Source organism: Anguilla rostrata, chromosome 9, assembly GCF_018555375.3.
Source record: "Anguilla rostrata isolate EN2019 chromosome 9, ASM1855537v3, whole genome shotgun sequence".
In the NCBI taxonomy this organism is placed as follows: domain Eukaryota; kingdom Metazoa; phylum Chordata; class Actinopteri; order Anguilliformes; family Anguillidae; genus Anguilla; species Anguilla rostrata.
In genome coordinates, this window is record NC_057941.1 from 653288 (window position 1) to 672627 (window position 19340).

Sequence of the window (19340 nt, forward strand, 5' to 3'; positions counted from 1 at the left end):
AAGTAAATTCTGAGTTTATTCAATTTGTCAGTATATTACTTCAACAGCCTCCTGACTCAAGCCCACTTTTGTTTATTTAAACGTCATTGCTAAATTCTGGCTGCTGCATGCCCTCCGATCATTTGGATTTAATGGCTTCGTCTCCTTTTCCTCTTTGAGATTGTGATTTTATGGTCATGCAAAGAAAACAATTATATGGGCATTTTATAGCTTAAAATAGATGGCACTGCAGGAAATGCCCTTGGCTGGATAATTACCTATCGGTGGATACAATTTCACATGGCAAGAAAAGCCAACAGCATTTTTTTTCTTTAGATCTCTGTGGACTTTAAAAATACTTTTTTGATTTGAGATCTTGCTGATCAATCATAGCTGTTGCTAGTTATGTCTATGTATTTCAATTTAGTAAATAATCTGTTATTGTAAATATTTCTAAAATCTTTTTTTTTTGTTAATAATAGATGTAAAGACAAAATATCTTCTTTGAAGTTTCCATAGTCCATTTCATTTTATTTTTATGTACAATACTTCATTTAGTCATATATCATGTTATATCATATTATATTCACAGTTCTGTTATTGTCATGAATAGGTCATTGTAAATCTTGGCCAAGATTTTTTGTTTTCTTTGTCTAAAAGGATTACACTGTCACTTTCAGATTCAAAGAGACCTCTTGGTGTTTTTCTTTATTTGTCATTTTAAAGTTTTGTTTTTGTTATTCACAAATAGATCAATCTGAACAGAGAAACAGATACAGTGTAATGTTGTAGAGATAAGGTCGATTAACCAGCTGGAAGAAACAGCAAAACAAAAGCAAACAAAACCATCTGGTCCATTAAATGTGCAGTGAGTCGAAAATGGCCTGAGAACAGCCATCATCAGAGTTTTTCACATTTATCCTTTTCACATTTATCCTTCTCACATTTATCCTTCTCACATTTATCCTTTTCATATTTATCCTTCTCACATTTATCCTTCTCACATTTATCCTTTTCACATTTATCCTTCTCACATTTATCCTTCTCACATTTATCCTTTTCACATTTATCCTTCTCACATTTATCCTTCTCACATTTATCCTTCTCACATTTATTCTTCTCACATTTATCCTTCTCACATTTATCTCGTTTAGTTCACATATCAAAGTTCCCCCTGTTCCCCCCACAGAATGTTAACTGGATTCTGTTTTTTCTCTCTTTTTTTGGAAAAGTACAAGTATGTCACACAGTTTTAAACCGTATGATGTCACGTGTGTGGGTTTAAAAGGTGTGATACACGCATGTGGTTTTTAAAGGTGTGGTACACGCATGTGGTTTATAAGGACGCAGAGGACACCACTGGAGTGTCTGTGTGAGGCAGTCCAGGTCTCAGCTGGGGCCCTGAAGCAGGACAAGATTCGCTGTGCACCGGAGTCTCAGCGGTCATGGTGCGGCCAGAGTGGCGCCCCCTGTAGGTGGCATGCAGGGCTGCATTTGAAAGCTTGCTTTTTATGCAGGTGAAGAGGGCGCAGAGCTCATGGCGGACTTCCTTCTGCCAACAAGCGTACACCAGCGGGTTGAGCAGCGAGTTGGACAGTCCCAGCAGCCACAGGTCGTTCTCGATGATGCGGTAGAGCTTGCAGGACTGGCACAACACCTGCACCGTGCTGGCGATGAAGAAGGGGCTCCAGGAGAGGGTGAAGCAGCCCACCAGCAGGGCCACTGTCCGCAGGGCCTTCACGTGACCGCCGTGCCGGTTCGGATGAGGAACAGGGGAGCCGGCCAGGCTGGACCGGCAGGTTTGGCGGATCTGCCGCTGGTGGCCACAGGCGATCTTGAGGATGTCCAGGTAGAAGTAGATGAAGACAGAGAGGACGGGGAAGAAGCAGGTGCAGAAGACCAGGATGATGCTCTTGGGCCGGATGACGGAGAAGAAGGTGCAGAAGCCGCCGTAGTGGCTCTGCTGCATCTGCTGCACCATCCCCGGCAGGAAACCCACGGCCAGGGCCAGCAGCCACAGCACCGCCAGTGCCGCCGCCGTCACCCGCGCGCCCGCCAGCTGCGCATAGCGCAGCGGCAGCCTGATGGCGACGTAGCGGTCCAGCGAGATGAAGAACATGGTGAGGATGGAGGCTGTGGAGGTGGAGGTGATGAAGGCCATGCGGATCAAGCACCTGGTCCTGCTGGTCGGGGAGGTGCTGGCGTGGATCACCCCTGAGGCGATGCCAGTGATAGCCACGCCCACCAGCGTGTCGGCCAGCGCCAGGTTGAGCACGAAGCACCAGCTCTGCCCGCCCTTCTTCCTGACGAGCAGTAGCAGAGCCATGCCCACCAGCAAGTTAGTGCTGATGATCAGCATGGAGCCAACGCTCAGGATCCAGCCCAGGCCCTCCACACCTGCATGCACCTCACCTGAGTACGGCTCATCTGTCTGCAGCACACCTGTGTGCACAGGTGCGGCTTGTGTGGGAGCGTGGATGTCCACTGCGCCTGCGGCCCAGCACGTCCCGTTGTCCGCAGCCATAGTCTCTGCGTGTCCTCAGGCCTCCAGTCCAGGAGCTGCAGGCAAGGGCAGCCCACGCCAAGCGGTGCGAGAGGAGGGCGATCTCTGTGCTGTCTCCTCTCTCTGATTGGCTCGTTCTCTCCGTCTCCCCTCTCTGATTGGCTTGTTCTCGCCGTTTCCTCGTCTCTCTCCAATCAACTCGTGTTCTCCGTCTCCTCTCTCTGATTGGCTCGTGCTCTCTGTCTCCTCTCTCTGATTGGCTCGTTCTCTCCGTCTCCTCTCTCTGATTGGCTTGTGCTCTCTGTCTCCACGTCTCTCTTCGATTGGCTCGTGTTCTCCCTCAGAGGGGATGGTTATTATGAAGCTGAGTGTGAAATTATAAACTCGCTGACGGACACAAAGAGCTGAATGTCGCTATGTGCCAGTGGAGCAGTGTTATATCAAACCAGCCGCTGAGATAGTGACAGTTCTCATCTTGTGGCAACTGAGCAGCATATGCAGTCATTTAAATTAAATTAATTTCTCTCTGATAAAGAAAATATTTTACCATCATCCATCCAATGGTGATGGCTCCTGGCTTCACAGAGGGCAATTCCATACTCATCTCCCCATAGTTCTGCTCTACCGTCGCCTTCAGTCCCGTTCCAGTCCCAGGATCCTTTATACACACATCCCAGATGGAGAGGTTATTTTCGATAAATGCTGTCTGCCAAGTTTGGGTGATGAATGAACAAATAAACAAAACAGTGTCTAACAGAACAAAACCAGAAACACAGTATCTGAATCGGTTCTGATTTACGGTCAGATAGTTTAGTAGAGATATTTGTCTTGCTGTAGCTCCTGAATCTGTGCAGCTGCGTCTGTGGCTGTGGCTTCATCTGGATGAGTGAAAGTGAGATAGAGGGGGCGGGGGCGGTGAAGGGGGGGGGGCATTTTACTGTGTGTCTTCAGGGACGGGTTCCAATGAAGCTCCATCCGCTTTCTTTGCGTCAGCCAACTATTTGCAACCGGCAAAATACACAACTTTGCCAAACATGGCATCTCCCTGCCAGATTCTGAGTCATTTGGCTCTCATTCAAATATTGTTGTGAAAAAAATTTCAACTACTGAAAGCAAAATAAATAAATAAATTAAGAGTATAAAAGTTTCAAAGTGATTTTTCTTACCCAAAAATAGATACGTATTTCCGGGGAGACACTGGACTCAGGGATGGATGAAAAATTATTTTCTGAAACCATTTTAAGCACCTCATCGAGAATAATATTGTTTAAACACCAGCTTTTAGGCAAGTGAATGGCAGTTTTAGAGAATAAAAAAGATCCAAAATTGTAAATCAGTAAATAGCAAGGCATGAGATTCTTAGCTGAAGTGACTTATTATCAAGGAAACAATCTGTATATGAGTAAGATTTATGGAGTGATGAACAATAATTAATCTTCTATTCATTCATTAGGTTATTCATTTATTATTTATTTATTCAGGTTATTCATTAGGGGTGACATAGCTCAGGAGGTAAGACCGATTGTCTGCAGTCGAGGTTGCGTCAACCCGCCTGGATGTAAGTGTCCTGAGCAGACACCTACCTAACCGCAATGCTCTGTGAAAGAGAGCACATTGTAAGTGCTTGATAAGCTATTAAATGCAGTCCATTTACCATATTCTGTGCTATTGAAGTGTTGACTGCGAAGAATGTCTTTTATAACCTGTTCATCACAGGTTTCAACATCCTCTTAAATATTAATATTAATTATTAATATTAATATATTAATATTAATAATGTTACCGTTAATTATTTCAAGAAGATAATAAAATGCCTGGTTTGGTAGGATTATTGGGGTTGTTTTAACAATAAACTGAAAGTGTTTCTTACACTAATTCTTTTTACAGGGTTTTTCAGTACTAAGCCTCTGACAGTGTGAAGCACGCCTGCATCACGGCTGCTGGATGGCTCGTTCGGTTGGACGAGCCCCACGGTGCTGGATTGAATCTGGCTGGTGCCGGTGCCGGCCGTGGCTGGTAGCTTCATAGGGTGCGTGTCGCCCAGGGTACAGAGTACAGGTATAGTCAATTTGGGGTCCCTGATCTTCACTGTCTAGCAACCCCTGCTGGTCAATCGGGCACCTGTGCAGTGCAAACCAGTCAGCCTAATATGGCGCCATAAACAGCAATAAAGCCAGGAACCCTGTGCACACTGTGCTATCAGCCCTGATATTCAGCCAATCTAGACCTTTCACTGCCTTTCAAAGCAGCTGGTGGTCAGCAATAACTGCCCTGCTCAACCCTGCTATGTGTGTGTGTGTGTGTGTGTATGTGCCTGCCCACGTGTGTGTGTGTACGTGTGTGTGCATGTGTTTGTGAATGTGTGTGGTGTGTGTGTGTGTGTGTGTGTGTGTGCATGTGTGTGGTGTGTGTGTATATGTATGTGTCTGTGTGCATGTGTGGTGTGTGTGTGTGTGAATGTGTGGTGTGTGTGTATATGTATGTGTTTGTGTGCATGTGTGTGGTGTGTGTATGTGTGTGTGTGTGTGTGTGTGTGTGCATGTGTGTATATGTATGTGTTTGTGTGTATGTGTGTGTGTGTGTGTGTGTATGTGCCTGCCTACGTGTGGTGTGTTTAATTATTGCATGTGTTTGTGAATGTGGTGAAGTGTTGGTCTGTGTGGTGTGTCTGTGGGTTCATGTGTTGGTAGGTAGATTGCTATAGGGTCTGCGTTGCACTGGGGTGTTGTGTTGAATGTGTGGTGTGTGTGTATATGTATGTGTTTGTGTGCATGTGTGTGGTGTGTGTATGTGTGTGTGTGTGTGTGTGTGTGTGTGCATGTGTGTATATGTATGTGTTTGTGTGTATGTGTGTGTGTGTGTGTGTGTGAGCATGGCTGCGAGCATGCCTGTATGCGTGCATGCGTGTGTTTAAATTATTGCAGGAGTCTGGTGACAGTCGTTCAGCGGCTGCAGCAGTGCATTCTGAGTCTGTTGCGTGTGATCCTGTGACCCCAGGACCATCTCTCACCCTGGGTCTGGAGCAGCAGCAGTCTGCTCCACTCAGAGGATCTGCCGTTTGCACACTGAGTGCTTGCTGCTTATCATGGGATGGGAAGCTTGTTTTTAATCATTTCTACATTTATTTTTGACCCAGTGTTCACTTTTCCTGTTCACATAGCTTGGAAGATCTGAAATATCTCTACTCTTCTCATCTGGAAAGTGGGAATAAATATAGCCAAAGTGGGATAAAATACAAAAAAACTATTAATGTTTGTGTTTATTTTTAGGCACCTATCATCTCTGGATGAATATGTGGCTAGTGGTGTGATGATAATAATTTGGTGCACACACCAATGGCCATATCGCATACTGGATCTATTTCTGTGCTGTAGAGTGTGGATTTGCGGTTTATAGCAAAGGGGAATTTAATAAGACTCACTCACTCACACTTCCAGGGAGTGCCTGGCTTACAGCTTATAAAAGATTCCAGGAGCTATAGAGATTTGTACAGATGAGCATCGATCTACAGCTATATGGAAAATTACGCATCTCTAATTTTTTGTGAAAAGGCTAACTGGCTAAAAGCCTCCTAGAAAAGCCTGGATTACCCCCGATTCTCATGAAAACTGTCTCACCAGTGCCCCCTAAAGGAAGCTGAAGTGAATGACTAACAGACCCATCTCCCCCTTCTACTTGGATTAACACACGTTTCACATTGGACTAGGCATGATCTTTACTGAACCTGTGTAGATCTGACAATCTTCCAGTAATCTTCAAGTTCACTAAACTCAAATTATCAACCGGTCCATGTGTTATGATACACGGATGAGTCCTGCATGAATGCAAATACTGTTCAAAGTGAACAAATTCATGCAAGCCCCAGCATTCATCAGGAAACTTCAGTCTTATTTCCCTATCCTCAAAACTACATTGTGACTCATCCAAAAGGAAGGAAAGCATGAATATATCTTGTAATACCTGCGCTGCTATTACACGTCCATGTCTTACCTAACTGTGGATTTGATGGTATATTTTAATTATAATGCTATTTTTTAAAAGGTACTTAAAGTTTGTAAATGTTTTGCGATGTAATGCATTGTTTTTATTTTAAAAGGAATTGAGTGTTCTTTGCTTAAACAAATTGTTGTTCTTGTGACCTCAGGAAGAAGCCCCAGATCTCCACTTTTCACCCTGTTTTATAACAGCTGAAGTCAATTATGCGGTAAAACCAAGCGGCCAAAACCAGACTTCGTTTTTGAAGCTCATATTTTTTACAGTCTCTGGGTAAGACCCATGAAAGTATCAAAACATGGTAGAAATTCTGACAGGATGACATCATCAGTACAACAGTGAGCAGACGAGTGTACTTCAGGCTTGTGATATCTATGCATTAAAGTGTACAGCAAAACTAAGAAGAAACGTTAGCCAGTTTGTTAAGTTTGTGGTCGTCTCACGGTTTATTAAGTGACTTTATATATGAATGTTATGGTCACTTGAATGCTAGCCTAAATCAAATGACAATCTTTATCTTTGTGAACAGAAATATACAATTACACCTACCGTTAAGTTTATTTACATTCTTTAAATAAGTTAAAAGTTCATCCACACACTGCTTATGGCAAAACACAATTTCATTGATAACCAACATATCTGTTTGCTGACCTTTGCCTGAGTATCAGGGGAAATTCTTAAACCCTACTAAACAGTCACTATTTTCTGAACATTTTCAGTTTTTGTCAACGTTATATGGTTAACGGCAGCTCGTGGAGTCAGATTCAGATGCTTCCATCAGAGATATATCCGACCTAAACGGTGGACAGCAGAGTCAACATCTGGCGGCGCTTATTGGTCTATGCTAAAGAAATAGGCTAAATGAGACACGGCTGACCTGTATTGCTGTGTAAAACCAGCATTACAATGTGTAGAATGACAGAAAAACTGGCGTATCTCTAGGACAGATCACGTAATCTTGATCACGGTCAAAAATGTGACTTTGAAAAGGGGTGTGACATCACAGCCACATAGACTGAGGAACTTCCTCTACATCATTTCCGGTGTCTCTGCCATTCATGTAATATGGACTGCTAGCAAGTCGTTCAAGTTTCATTTCTGAAGTTAGCAAGCTAGCTAGCTACTCTTCAGGTGGTCGACAACATGAAGAATACAATAAATTAAAGTACGATTCTAACCTCCGGCAAAGGTAAGCATTATGTAGATTAGTTGACTTTGCTTATAGAATCATAAACACTTCTTTCAGAATTATTACCTAGAATTATTCATAGCTGATTCGCTTTGGTAGCTAACTAGTGTAAGCTACCTAGCAACCAGGGTGTTAGTTGCGATGGTGGACTCCAAAAACTCGCTTGCAAGAAAAGTGTGTTTCTTCAAGGGATTGTTCGGGGTTTTTTTTTTTTTACAGTTATTTGTGTGCACTGTTTATCTGATTAAACGAGTGCTAGATCAGTGGTTTTTATTATAATCTGAGTACGTGTGCAACAATTGCTACGACTTTCACACGTTTCAGTTAGCAAATTGCAAGCTAGTTCTGTATCAGCGGGCATGCTGGAGAGCTGCAGCCTGCAGGCTGTCATTTGTGCCGTCTCGAATTAGGAAGTGGGCGTTTCTCAGGCCAATTTTAAACCAACTGATGTTCAGTAAAATTTGATTGGCTTAACGTGTAACCAATGGTTCCCGGGAAATTCCACAATGGGGTTTGAATGAATTTTTAATGTCCGTGTTTCATTCCGGTGCAGGAGGCTGCAATGCTGCAAACCTGGTCCGGCATCTGTAGATTGGAGAACGCAATGCTGGTTTTCGTGCGTTTAAAAGTATTTATATGTTTGTACTGGGGTGGTGTGTTTCTCTTATTAGCAGGTCTGCACCAGACTGAAGCAGCTAGCACAGAGATGGCCAATCTCAACTGGAAACCGTTTATCTACGGAGGGATGGCCTCCATCGTCGCAGAGTTTGGTAAGCACAATAATGCCGGGGCTATTTTAGCAGGCCAGCTATCTCGCAGTCTTTGGAATCCAGAGTATTGAGCAATACGCTGTCAAAGAACAACGCCTGTCACCGATAAATGTAATTTGATTCAGGTGCACTGGGTGATTCCTGCGGATAAGAGGGGGTTGCAGCAAATGATTAATTGTTCTAGGTTGTCTGCTGTGCGCTTTAGGCTAATAAAGAAACCCGCGGTAATTGTGCTGTCAGACAGAACAGAATAAATGGATTGATGTAAATGCGAATGCTACGGGTTTCGTTGTTACTCCGCCACGGGGCTTTCCTAATAATGGCTCGGAGTTAAGTTGCAGCGAACATCACCGTCTCGCGCTATTTATAACCGTCTGTGATCCGCACCCCGCACTCCTCTTGCTTCGTGCTTGAGTTATAACCGTCATTTTCATACACAATGGTGATGCATTATGACTCCACTGTGCGGTGTTCAATATTATCTGCATTCGCAATAGTAACTAAACCATTTGCAATCTAATAATCTAATCTAGACCGTCTAGACAGTCGTCTTCGTGCGAACTGCGCAGCATCCTCTTGATTTAACGCAGAGTCGTACGTCAGTCGGTTGTTTCCTGTAAAGGTCAGTGAATACTCACAGGTGCAGTCGGGATGGCGGCCTACTGTGTAAAATCTTGTTAGCGAATTTTTTCGGGCCATTTTATTTTTACTGATCATTACATTACAGGCATTTAGCAGACGCTCTTGTCCAGAACGACTTGCACAACTTTTTTTTTTTTTTTTTACACATAGCATTTACAAGGCTGGATATATCCATTTATACAGCTGGATATATACTGAAGCAATGCAGGTTAAGTACCTTGCTCAAGGGTGCAACGATGGTGTCCTACCTGGGAATCGAACCTGTGACCTTTAGGTTACAATACCACCTCCTTACCCATTATACTACACCGCCACCCGCAACTAATATGTAACGCCAAACTATTGCCTGCCTGTTGTAGGGGCCCAGTATCGTTCAGGTTACTGTACCGTACTGCTTTCCGTCTCAAGGAGAGCTGCTGTTATTTTTTTGGGCAGTGGCCGGTGTTGCATTTGCGTCGTCTGGCCTGTGAGGCTGAGTACTTGCTTGCGGTCTGCCAGGTACCTTCCCCATCGACCTGACGAAGACCCGGCTGCAGGTGCAGGGCCAGAGCCAGTGCATGGAGGTGAGGTACCGGGGGATGTTCCACGCCCTGCTCCGCATCGGCCGGGAGGAGGGGGTTCGGGCGCTGTACTCAGGGTGAGTCCGTACGCAGCTCTGCTAGCGCTGCCTAAAGGCGTAAAATTCCCAGAATTCCCGGCTCCTGTGCTCTTGCAGTGAGAGTTAAGCTACGCTGTGTGTGTGTGTGTGTGTGTGCTGTGTTATAGGATTTCTCCAGCCCTCCTACGGCAGGCTTCCTACGGCACCATCAAGATCGGCACCTACAACACGCTGAAGAAGCTGTTCGTCAGCCACCCGGAAGGTGGGTCTGGATGCTAAGGTTGTGTATGTGCGCGTGTGGTGTGTGTGTGGTGTGTGGTGTTTTAAGGTGTGTAGTGCAGGTATAAGAGCTTTTGGTATCTAGTTTTGATTCATCAATGAAGACAAGTCACCCAATATATGTGGTGGCCATACATGCCCAAATCATAACTCCCCCACCATGTTTCACAGTTGAGGGGGTGCTTTTGATCTTGGGCGGTTCCTATTGGCTTCCATACTTTGCTCTTGCCATCACTCTGATACAAGTGAATCGTGGTCTCATTTATCCACGAGACCAAGTTAGTCACAAAACCAAATTATCCACAAAAACCACACCATCCTGATTTTGTGGCTAACAAGTGGTTTGCATTTTTCAGTGCAGTCTCTGTATCTGTTTGTCAAGTCTTCTGTGGACCGTAGTCACTGACAGATCCACACCTTCCTCATGAAGAGTGTTTCTAAGTGTTTCTGTTGGGCAGCTGTTTGGGGGGGTTCTTTGGGCAGCAGCTGTAGAGGTCTTCCAGGCTCTTTGTCATTTCTGAGCTCACCAGGCCTCTCGTTCTTCTCAATAATGTTGCAAACGTTTTTCCGGTTTTGGTTTTGGTAAGCCCAATGTTTTTCCTATGTCTCTGACAGTTGTTTTTATTTTTTATTCCTCAGCTTAATAATGGCTTCCTTGACTTTCATTGGCACAGCTGTGGTCCTCATGTTGACAGAGGGCAATAACAGAACTCCAAAGGCTCTCTTATGCCTGTGCTAAGGAAGCAATTGAACGCACCTGACTAATCAGAAACACCCGTGACGCCATTTTTCCCAAACATTATAATGCCCTGAAATAGTGTAATTATTTATTTTAAAAATGCTGTAATTTATGCAGGGAGAAATTAATATGTATAGAAATGGCCGTAAATAAAGACTGAGCATGTGTCCTTTAACCACATGTACATTTTTTTGATCACAAATCCTAAATTGTGGATTACGGAGCCTAATCAAAAATTTTTAAAAAAAAAGTCTTTGTCCCCAACATTATGGCGCTCGCTGTGTGCCGGTGTTTCCGTTGCCATGGATGCCTCTGACTGCAGTGGGCTGCTGTCAGTGCACTGCTGGCGGTTTAAAATGGCTCCTCATTTAAAGAGGCGGAGCCTGGCGTGCATGTTGAGCTGCCTTTGGAGAGCTAAACGCAGCCGCTAACACAGACCTACAGTCATGCACTGAAGGAGCCATGCTGTGTTCATGTGCTTAGTTTTTTGTTTTTTTGTTGCCAGTTATGGGGTGAGTCAGCGTCCCCCTCGGGCTGGTGGGATAGGCCACAGCCCGCTGCCCTGCTGGGGCCCCGTTTGGGGTGCTGGAGGGGCGGAGGGACAGTTTCCCGCTCAAACGGCAAACTGTCCTTCTGCTGGAGTCTTCTCAGACGCCCTGTATGGGGGGAGTTTAGGGCAGTGCAGGCCATCACCCGTCCCATTGGGAGAGCAGGGGTCCACACCATACTGTACCAGCTGTTCAGTGAAAGCCACTAATTAGGTCGTTAGAGGTATTTGGAGCATGTATTTTTAGAAATCTTCACCCCAGTAGTTATTTTGGTGAACATGGTCAGACTTGTGGATGACCTTTAGTACCCCGTCCCAAAGACATGGAAACTCAGCAGATATGAAGCTGAATGGGAACCCTTGCAGATGGAGCTTCTGAGCCTGTGTGGGAGTCTGCATGAAGGGGGTCTGATGTGTGAGCTGACCGGCTGCATTAACCATCACATCCCCCACTGACCGGCTGCATTAACCATCACATCCCCCAACAGGAAGCACTGCAAGCTCGTCAAATGCGTGTTTGTTCAGTTTGCTCCAGTGCGTATTTTTAAAATGGAGAGGATGTGCCTTTATCTACCTCCCGTCTGAGCAAACAGCCCGGCATCCCCGCTCGCAGAAGTGCGTCTTTAAAACCGTGTTTGCGTTAGCGTGACTCCAGCTGTCCTATTGGTTCCTTGCGAGGCTGCGTCACGCTGGATTGGATGTGACACGCAATGTGTCTTCAGTTACAAGTTGGCAAAGCAAAAAAAGTATTGTTTGAACCCCTGCTCTCAAGTAAAACGTACACTGGGGAAAATAAGATTTGGGGTTGCTTCATTTGTTGAGTGTGTTGTTGCTGCTCTAGTCTGCTTGCCTTGCCCAGACGTGCCTCTGTGTGCTGAATGCTTATTCTGATGCAGGCCTTGGTTTGCCTGGGGGCTGGCGATGGCCGTTCTGCAGCCAATGTAAAGGGCGCCTGGACTAACTGTTGGTCACATTGATCAAGGACGACTGTAACTATTGTTCTACACTTGACCTGTTTTTTCCCTCCTGTCTCACACACACTTCCACTGTAGCTTCAGCGGTCATTTGCAGTAAGACTGGCTGTAATCTCTAAAGGTCTCCACCTCATGTCCTTCTGTGGTGCAGACACGGTGCACAGTCACTGGAAATCTTTAGCCAACTTTGTCATTTTAGCACTTCATAAAAAATAGCAGTTTGTACTGGATAATGGCACTACATCTGGGTTTGCTTTTGTATGTAATTGTACTTGTCAGAGAAATGCATGTTTTTTTTTTTTCAATTAAAAAAAAAAAAAGAAAGATTCTAATGGAAATCTGTTCCTGAAGAATTACCATGTTTTATCTGGTACTGTGCCTCTTGTCTTCCTTAATTCTCTGTTTGTGTGTTTTTGGTGCGACGTGCTTGGAGTTTAATGGCATAAACCCATTTTCTGCTTGCAGATGAGACCATGGTCATCAACGTCTTCTGTGGGGTTCTGTCGGGAGTCTTATCGTCCTCCTTGGCCAACCCAACCGATGTCCTGAAGGTAAGATTCCGCCTGCGGTTTAATAAACTTGCGATATTTCACACAGTATCTGATTTTAAACAGAAATGTCCCTATTTCTGTGGTACTGGCCTTCTCATGGGAAGCACCCGCAGTCTGTCCTCAGTTCAGTTGGACAGAAGCGACCGCTGGTGATTGACAGTTCCGGCAGACTGTGTGCGGAGGTTGGCCGTTCCGGCAATGGTGGTAGTTCCCACAGCCGGTGTTGGTGGGTGATTGGTTGAGCTCAGTTCCCCGCAGACCGGCGATGGTGACTCAGCCGCGCGGGTGAGGTGTTGAAGGAGCTGATAATGGCGGCTTTCCCCCAGATCCGCATGCAGGCCCAGGGCAGCCTGCTCCAGGGCAGCATGATGGCCAACTTCATAAACATCTACCAGCAGGAGGGGACGCGCGGGCTGTGGAGGGTGAGTGTGTGTCAGTACATCTACCAGCAGGAGGGTGAGTGTGTGTGTGTCAGTACATCTACCGGCAGGAGGGTGAGTGAGTGTGTGTCAGTACATCTACCGCGTCAGGGGAGGGTGGTGTCCCGGTGTCCGTAAATCTGAAGTATGTTTTGGTCAGACTTGCTATCAGACTTTTCCTCTCTTTTACAGTAAACGTTTATTGAAATAACTGTTGGTAATTGGTTCTTCCTGAATAAAAATAAACATTTACTGTATGAATGCATGGTAAATGTTAAACAGTTTGGTTTTTTTCTGCTGTTGTTCCATAGGAAGATTATACATGATAAAACAAAGCTGCACTTTTACTAAATGAATTGGCCAGTCTCAACTTAAAAATGGAATGAGGTGTGATGACTCAAAAGTAATGAAAAAAAGAGATTAATTTGCCCTGCTCGTATGGTTCAGCTGGTTTCCTCAAATCATTTGATTAAACTTTTTTTTGTCTCTATTCTTGTTTTCCCAACCTTTCCCAACCAGTATGCTTACATCAATGGAAATATAAAATTGCATAATTGTATCTTGCGAAATAACATACATTTACAGAAAGCCCTGGCGGTCAGCCAGGCTCCCGGTGCGCGCAGTTCTGTTCACAGATGTCCTGTTTTACCACAGGGTGTGATCCCCACAGCACAAAGGGCAGCTATCGTGGTGGGCGTCGAGCTTCCTGTCTATGACATCACCAAGAAGCACCTGATCCTCTCAGGCCTCATGGGAGACACCATATACACACATTTCGTGTAAGTCTGCGTCACTGCCCTTTCATCCTTCCGGGTGTGTGTCTGTAACATTTTGAACAGGAAAACTCAGGGTTCTAGAACTCCACTGCTTTCAGTTACCAGCAGTGATTGTGACATCAGCATTAAGAGCATTCTAGTCATGTTTGTGATCTCACACCTTAAATGTACACAGGGGTAAAGATGGCCAGTCATCTCTCTCTCTCTGTCCCTCTCTCTCTCTCTCCATTCAGTTCCAGTTTTGCGTGTGGCCTGGCGGGGGCGCTAGCCTCAAACCCAGTGGACGTGGTTCGGACTCGCATGATGAACCAGCGGGTGCTGGCGGGCAACCCCCTATACAAGGGCACCCTGGACGGGCTGATGAAGACCTGGAGGAACGAGGGCTTCTTCGCCCTCTACAAGGGCTTCTGGCCAAACTGGCTCCGCCTTGGGCCCTGGAACATCATCGTATCCTTTATGCCCCTGTGCCGATGCAGAGACCCTTTACATACTGAGATCCTTTACATACCAAGATCCTTTATATGCAGAGATCCTTTACATACTGAGATCCTTTACATACCGAGATCCTTTACATACCAAGATCCTTTATATGCAGAGATCCTTTATATGCAGAGATCCTTTACATACTGAGATCCTTTACATACCGAGATGCTTTATATGCAGAGATGCAGAGTCAGTGTGGAGTTCTTGTGTGAGCAGCCCTGTGTTAGTGCTGCAGTGGATGAACCCCTTTGGGTTCTTCTCATTCATTCTTTAAAGGCTCATTCTGTGTGTTCAATGCTGAGCTAAAAAGGGCCTTTAAAACATATGAAAGGCTTCTGCTGCAGATTTATGGATCACACTAAATGAGCTGACTCTTCTGACTCATCCATTTTTAATCGTGCCGGAAGAAAGGTGAACCAAAAAGCTACGGATAAATGAATCCATAAAAAAACAAACCGTCTGATTTAAAAGGTAATTTTATAAGTCATACATTTAGGGTCAAATGGCGCTTTTGATTTGTGAACAGACTGGACTGAATGTATTTTCCAGCAGGTAAGAGGCTGCTGTGAGCGCTTTGTGGGTTAATAGCCTTTAACTAGACGTTAATGACGGCTTGTGTCAAAAGCTCTGCTACTGCTTCGGGGGGTTGGGGTGGGGTTGGGAGGGGGGGTTATAGAGACAGACAGCTGGTTGATGTTGACTGTACTCCCCCCCCGCCCCGCCCCGTCCTGCCCTGCCACGCCCATCACCACAGGGGGTTAATTTAATCCTCACCTGTGGCTGCTGCCGGTGGAACTTCAGTGGAATTCCAGGGTAATGAAATGAGTCCATCACTCCTGAGAGTACAGGCCCGCCTCTGGCGCAGGCAGTCATGTGGCTGATGATGGTGTTTAGAGCCGCTCTGTGTGTCAGATTTATAGGACTCCCGGCACAACCACGGCCCCCAGTGTCATGCTAATTGTAGCAGAACTTTTCAGAATGTTGTTGGGGCGTTGTGTTTATTCATGGTCAGGGTGGCCGTTGTTTTAATAGAGGTCATGGGGGTTTATTGTGTTCACGTTAAAAGAACAACAGTTCTCAGGCGGTAAGCAGACTCCTCTGTTCTACATGCTCTGCTAAAAATACCCAGCATCTCGTGGCTCAGGCCATTTTATAAAATGGGGGGGGTATTTCTGACAGGCCTTTGTGAGGGGGGGGGGGGTGTTTCTGACATTTATGCGGTGCAGTAGTGTCAGATGAATGAACATGAACAGCTGATAGCAGCTGATGGTCATCTTAAAGGTGCAGTGATCCAAAAGAGAAACACAGCCAGTGTGACACATTCAGTGTAACACGATTTCGCGCGCAGTCCTTAGATGGGATGACATGGCATTGTTACTGTGCTGCTTTGCAGGTTAGATGGGACCTGACATGGCATTGGTTAGCTGGTTTGCATAGCTCCCCTGCGCTGGTTAGCATAGCTCCTCTGCGCTGGTTAGCACAGCTCCCCTGCGCTGGTTAGCACAGCTCCCCTGCGCTGGTTAGCACAGCTCTCTTGTGCTGGTTAGCACAGCTCCCCTGCGCTGGTTAGCACAGCTCCCCTGCGCTGGTTAGCACAGCCCCCCTGCGCTGGTTAGCATAGCTCCCCTGCGCTGGTTAGCACAGCCCCCTGCGCTGGTTAGCACAGCCTCTGGCTGGTTAGCACAGCTCCCCTGCGCTGGTTAGCACAGCTCTCCTGCGCTGGTTAGCACAGCTCCCCTGCGCTGGTTAGCACAGCTCCCCTGCGCTGGTTAGCACAGCTCCCCTGCGCTGGTTAGCACAGCTCCCCTGCGCTGGTTAGCACAGCTCTCTTGTGCTGGTTAGCATAGCCCCCCTGCGCTGGTTAGCATAGCCCCCCTGCGCTGGTTAGCGTACAGAAACGGGGGAATACAGAAACGGGCTAAAAGCCACTGAATGGAAAGCCAATAGGGGCAATCACTGGTGAGATGTTGCACTTAAATTCAGGAGAGAACGTGGGAACTCACTTATGTTGAGTGATTCATTAGCAGCTGCATTACTACCACAGGCCAGCTCTCTTCCTCTGCTGGACTACTCTTTTAATGCTACAGGTGTACTCTGTCAGTCTGAGAGATTACACTACTGATACTACAAGACTACATTATTAATAATACAGGCCTACACTACTAATACTACAGATGTGCACTATTAGTGTAACACTATGGATCTACCCTGTTATGCTGCTAGACTGCATTTCTAGGGCAGGCCTGGGCTTCTCAGCCCTGCAGATGCACAGTCAGACACAGTGAAACACTGAGGGAGGATGTTTAATAATAACAGGCAGGTCTGAGTTCTCCTTAACCAACGCCTCAGTTCTTCATCACCTTTGAGCAGCTGAAGAAGCTCCCTTTATAACCAGGGGGTGGAATGAGAAGCTTCGCCGGACCAGAGTGTGTGTGCGTGTGTGCGCACGTGCATGTGTGCATGTGCGTGTGTGTGTGCATGTGTGCATGTGCGTGCGTGCGTGTGTGTGTGCATGTGTGCGTGCGTGTGTGCACGGGTGCGTCCGTGTGTCCGTGCATGTGAGTGTGTGCGTGCGTGCGTGCGTACCTGCTTGCGAGCGTGTTTGTGCGCATACGTGCGTGTATATGTGTGTTGGGAAGGTGGGGTACACAGATTTGAGTCACCTCGATTCGCTAGACCCCAGCTTCCTGTCCTCACACTTGCATAGTCCCTCCATTTCGTCCCTCAGACAGAACGCTTAATTTCAGGCACATTTATTACGCTCTATTTATTTTTAAATTATTTATTTTTTTGGTACAGCTTTTTTAAAAAGCATATTTATTTTGTGCTCCATCAACACTCCCCTCTTCGTTTGACGTTCATATCTACGATGTAAAATTTTATTTAACGCAGACAGAGCGGAGCGATATTCGCTGTGGATGCCGTTGTAGTTACTGCTTTGCATCTTTAGAATGCTGAATGTGCTAAAGCGGATGGCTTGCAGGAGCGCAGGGGTGGTCTGAGAGGGACGCTGAGCTGTGAGTGAGTGGTGTAGCGGGGTCTGTTCAGGGAGCGCGTGTTGGATGGGATTTAAAAGCCTGTTTCGTTACTTTCCTTTTTGTTTTTTTGAGATGAAAACCACTCCTGCTGTTTTGACTGAAATGCAGGCATGTGCACACATGCGCGCGCACACACACACACACAAACAAACAAACACTCAGAGTTCAGATAATCATGGAACGCACATTTAATTGTATGTAGCAATGTGTCAGAATATTTTTGTGTTTTTGGTTTGGTCTTTGCATTAGTGAGTATGCAGAGGAGAGGAAAGGCATGCATTTGATGGCGAGTTCAGCACTGGTTTGGTGCCAAATGAAGCATGTGAAATATTAAGAGGTCATGAACCCATGTGACCAAACAGGAACTGCACTGTTGCATATTTATTGTTATTATTTCTGATGTGGTATGTTACACAGGCCTGGCGGTGTCTGAGACGTACTGTTACTCAACATTTCAAGCAGTCCTGGGACTGCTGTAGGTTCTGTTTTTAGGGAAGACGCACAACGCTAAAGCAGCGACACTTCCTGTGGTTGTGATATTTTTGGACAGCCAAAGTCATACTACTGAGTTATTTTTCATGTAGGGACTGTAATTTCTGTTAGGTTTGCTTTTTTGCCCAATGATCCCAGATATGGCTGTTTAGCGAGCAGTATTTCATTTAAGTCATTTTATCTCCACGTCTCTGCCTTTGAGTTGCCTTCTACTTGCTGAACGGGCTTTTTTCTGATGTGCATGTGTATTTCTACGTGTATTTCTTGGTGTATGTAATGAAACCCTGACATGGAAAATCAGTAATGACACAAAGGGACACCTTGATCCACGTGTTTTTATTTGTACCGATGTTCTCTGTAGGTTTCGTGTTTCTTTCATGTTCTGGTCCATAAACCGCAGTAAGTTTTACTTTTCACTTTTCAGCTTGGTGTTTTTAGCTTTTTCTGAATTTCATAAAATCAAAACAAGGTGTACAAATATTTTTTACAGTGAATTTTTGTATGGAATTTAAGCCCCCCACTGTAAGCCAATGATTAACTATCAATTGAATATTAATTTATTCTGTATGATTCATCACAGCCCATTTCTAGTAAATCTGAAATGAACTGAATCTGAATGTTCAAGTGCTGCAGAAAGACTCCTAGCGTCCTGAAGCCCAGACCTGACTCAGCCATGCACTGCTGCCAAACCAGACCTAGCTCCATGTTAATGGAACTTGTGACGTTCTTGTTTGACTGCAGTACATGGATTCTCCAGCCCGTCTGAACCGATTTTAATTACTACAGTAGAACCTCAGGCGCCGGTTCACCTCGTGCGTACTGATCAAACCGTTTGGCTTCCCCTCCAGTCAACTTGTATGCGCACCTGGGGGAAAGTAAAGGGCATGGTGTTATCAATGTGGCCACAAGGAGGCACTGCTGCAATTGAAAATGACTAAGCTATGAGCTTCTGTTGCTTTGGGATCTTGAACACAGTAGGTCAGTCATGCTTTACGGTCAACTGACAGCTTTAAACATTACATCCATCATAATATCGTAATTTGAAAATGCTGGACTGTTTTGTTAATCACTGGAAACCAGATTTCTGAGTCATTTGCACTTTTGTCACGTGTCTGAACATGTATGTACATTTATGATTTACTCGAATCTTTTTTTTTTTTAACCAGATATTTTACTGTCTTTCAAGCGGTGGAATCTTGCTTTTTTAAGTAAAAGTGCACCCTGAAATAAAACAAAATATACTGATGTTTGTAATATTGTAACTGTTATTGAGAGTGCTATATGAATTGCATTTGACTGACTGATTGTCTCTAGCTATTGAGCAGTTCGCTTAATCGTGAATGGCTCTGCACGGGAACAACGCGAACA

At 45.4% G+C, this 19340-nt stretch overlaps 2 protein-coding genes across 4 annotated transcripts; one reads left to right on the forward strand and one right to left on the reverse strand.

Annotated features, from left to right (window-relative positions):
* Nucleotides 1-557: 557 nt before the first annotated feature.
* On the reverse strand, nt 558-3373 carry LOC135262602 (glucose-dependent insulinotropic receptor). The gene has a single exon (XM_064349615.1). The coding sequence runs from the start codon at nt 2501-2503 to the stop codon at nt 1316-1318; it is 1188 nt and encodes a 395-aa protein (XP_064205685.1). The 5' UTR covers nt 2504-3373; the 3' UTR covers nt 558-1315.
* A 4132-nt stretch (nt 3374-7505) lies between these two features.
* slc25a14 (solute carrier family 25 member 14) lies at nt 7506-19217 on the forward strand. Of its 3 annotated transcripts, none has more exons than XM_064349622.1 (9): nt 7506-7664; nt 8336-8434; nt 9575-9713; nt 9842-9936; nt 12679-12764; nt 13091-13186; nt 13838-13962; nt 14193-14406; nt 16792-19217. In XM_064349622.1, exons 2-9 carry the CDS (start codon nt 8371-8373, stop codon nt 16831-16833), a joined length of 861 nt encoding a protein of 286 aa, XP_064205692.1. In that variant the 5' UTR covers nt 7506-7664; nt 8336-8370; the 3' UTR covers nt 16834-19217. The 3 variants fall into 3 exon arrangements, with proteins under 3 accessions (XP_064205692.1, XP_064205693.1, XP_064205691.1); XM_064349623.1 differs by having other exon boundaries at nt 7513-7664; nt 8339-8434; XM_064349621.1 differs by lacking the exon at nt 7506-7664 and having other exon boundaries at nt 8161-8434.
* The last annotated feature ends 123 nt before the right edge of the window (nt 19218-19340 follow it).

What these genes read in the sequence shown, in the direction of transcription:
- LOC135262602 (XM_064349615.1), bottom strand. Translation starts at nt 2,503, where the DNA reads ATGGCTGCGGACAACGGGACGTGCTGGGCCGCAGGCGCAGTGGACATC.
- slc25a14 (XM_064349621.1), top strand. Translation starts at nt 8,227, where the DNA reads ATGCTGCAAACCTGGTCCGGCATCTGTAGATTGGAGAACGCAATGCTG. An exon ending in GTTCGGGCGCTGTACTCAGG is followed by an intron (nt 9,714 to 9,841) that starts GTGAGTCCGTAC and finishes GCTGTGTTATAG; the next exon opens with GATTTCTCCAGCCCTCCTAC. An exon ending in ACCATATACACACATTTCGT is followed by an intron (nt 13,963 to 14,192) that starts GTAAGTCTGCGT and finishes CTCTCCATTCAG; the next exon opens with TTCCAGTTTTGCGTGTGGCC.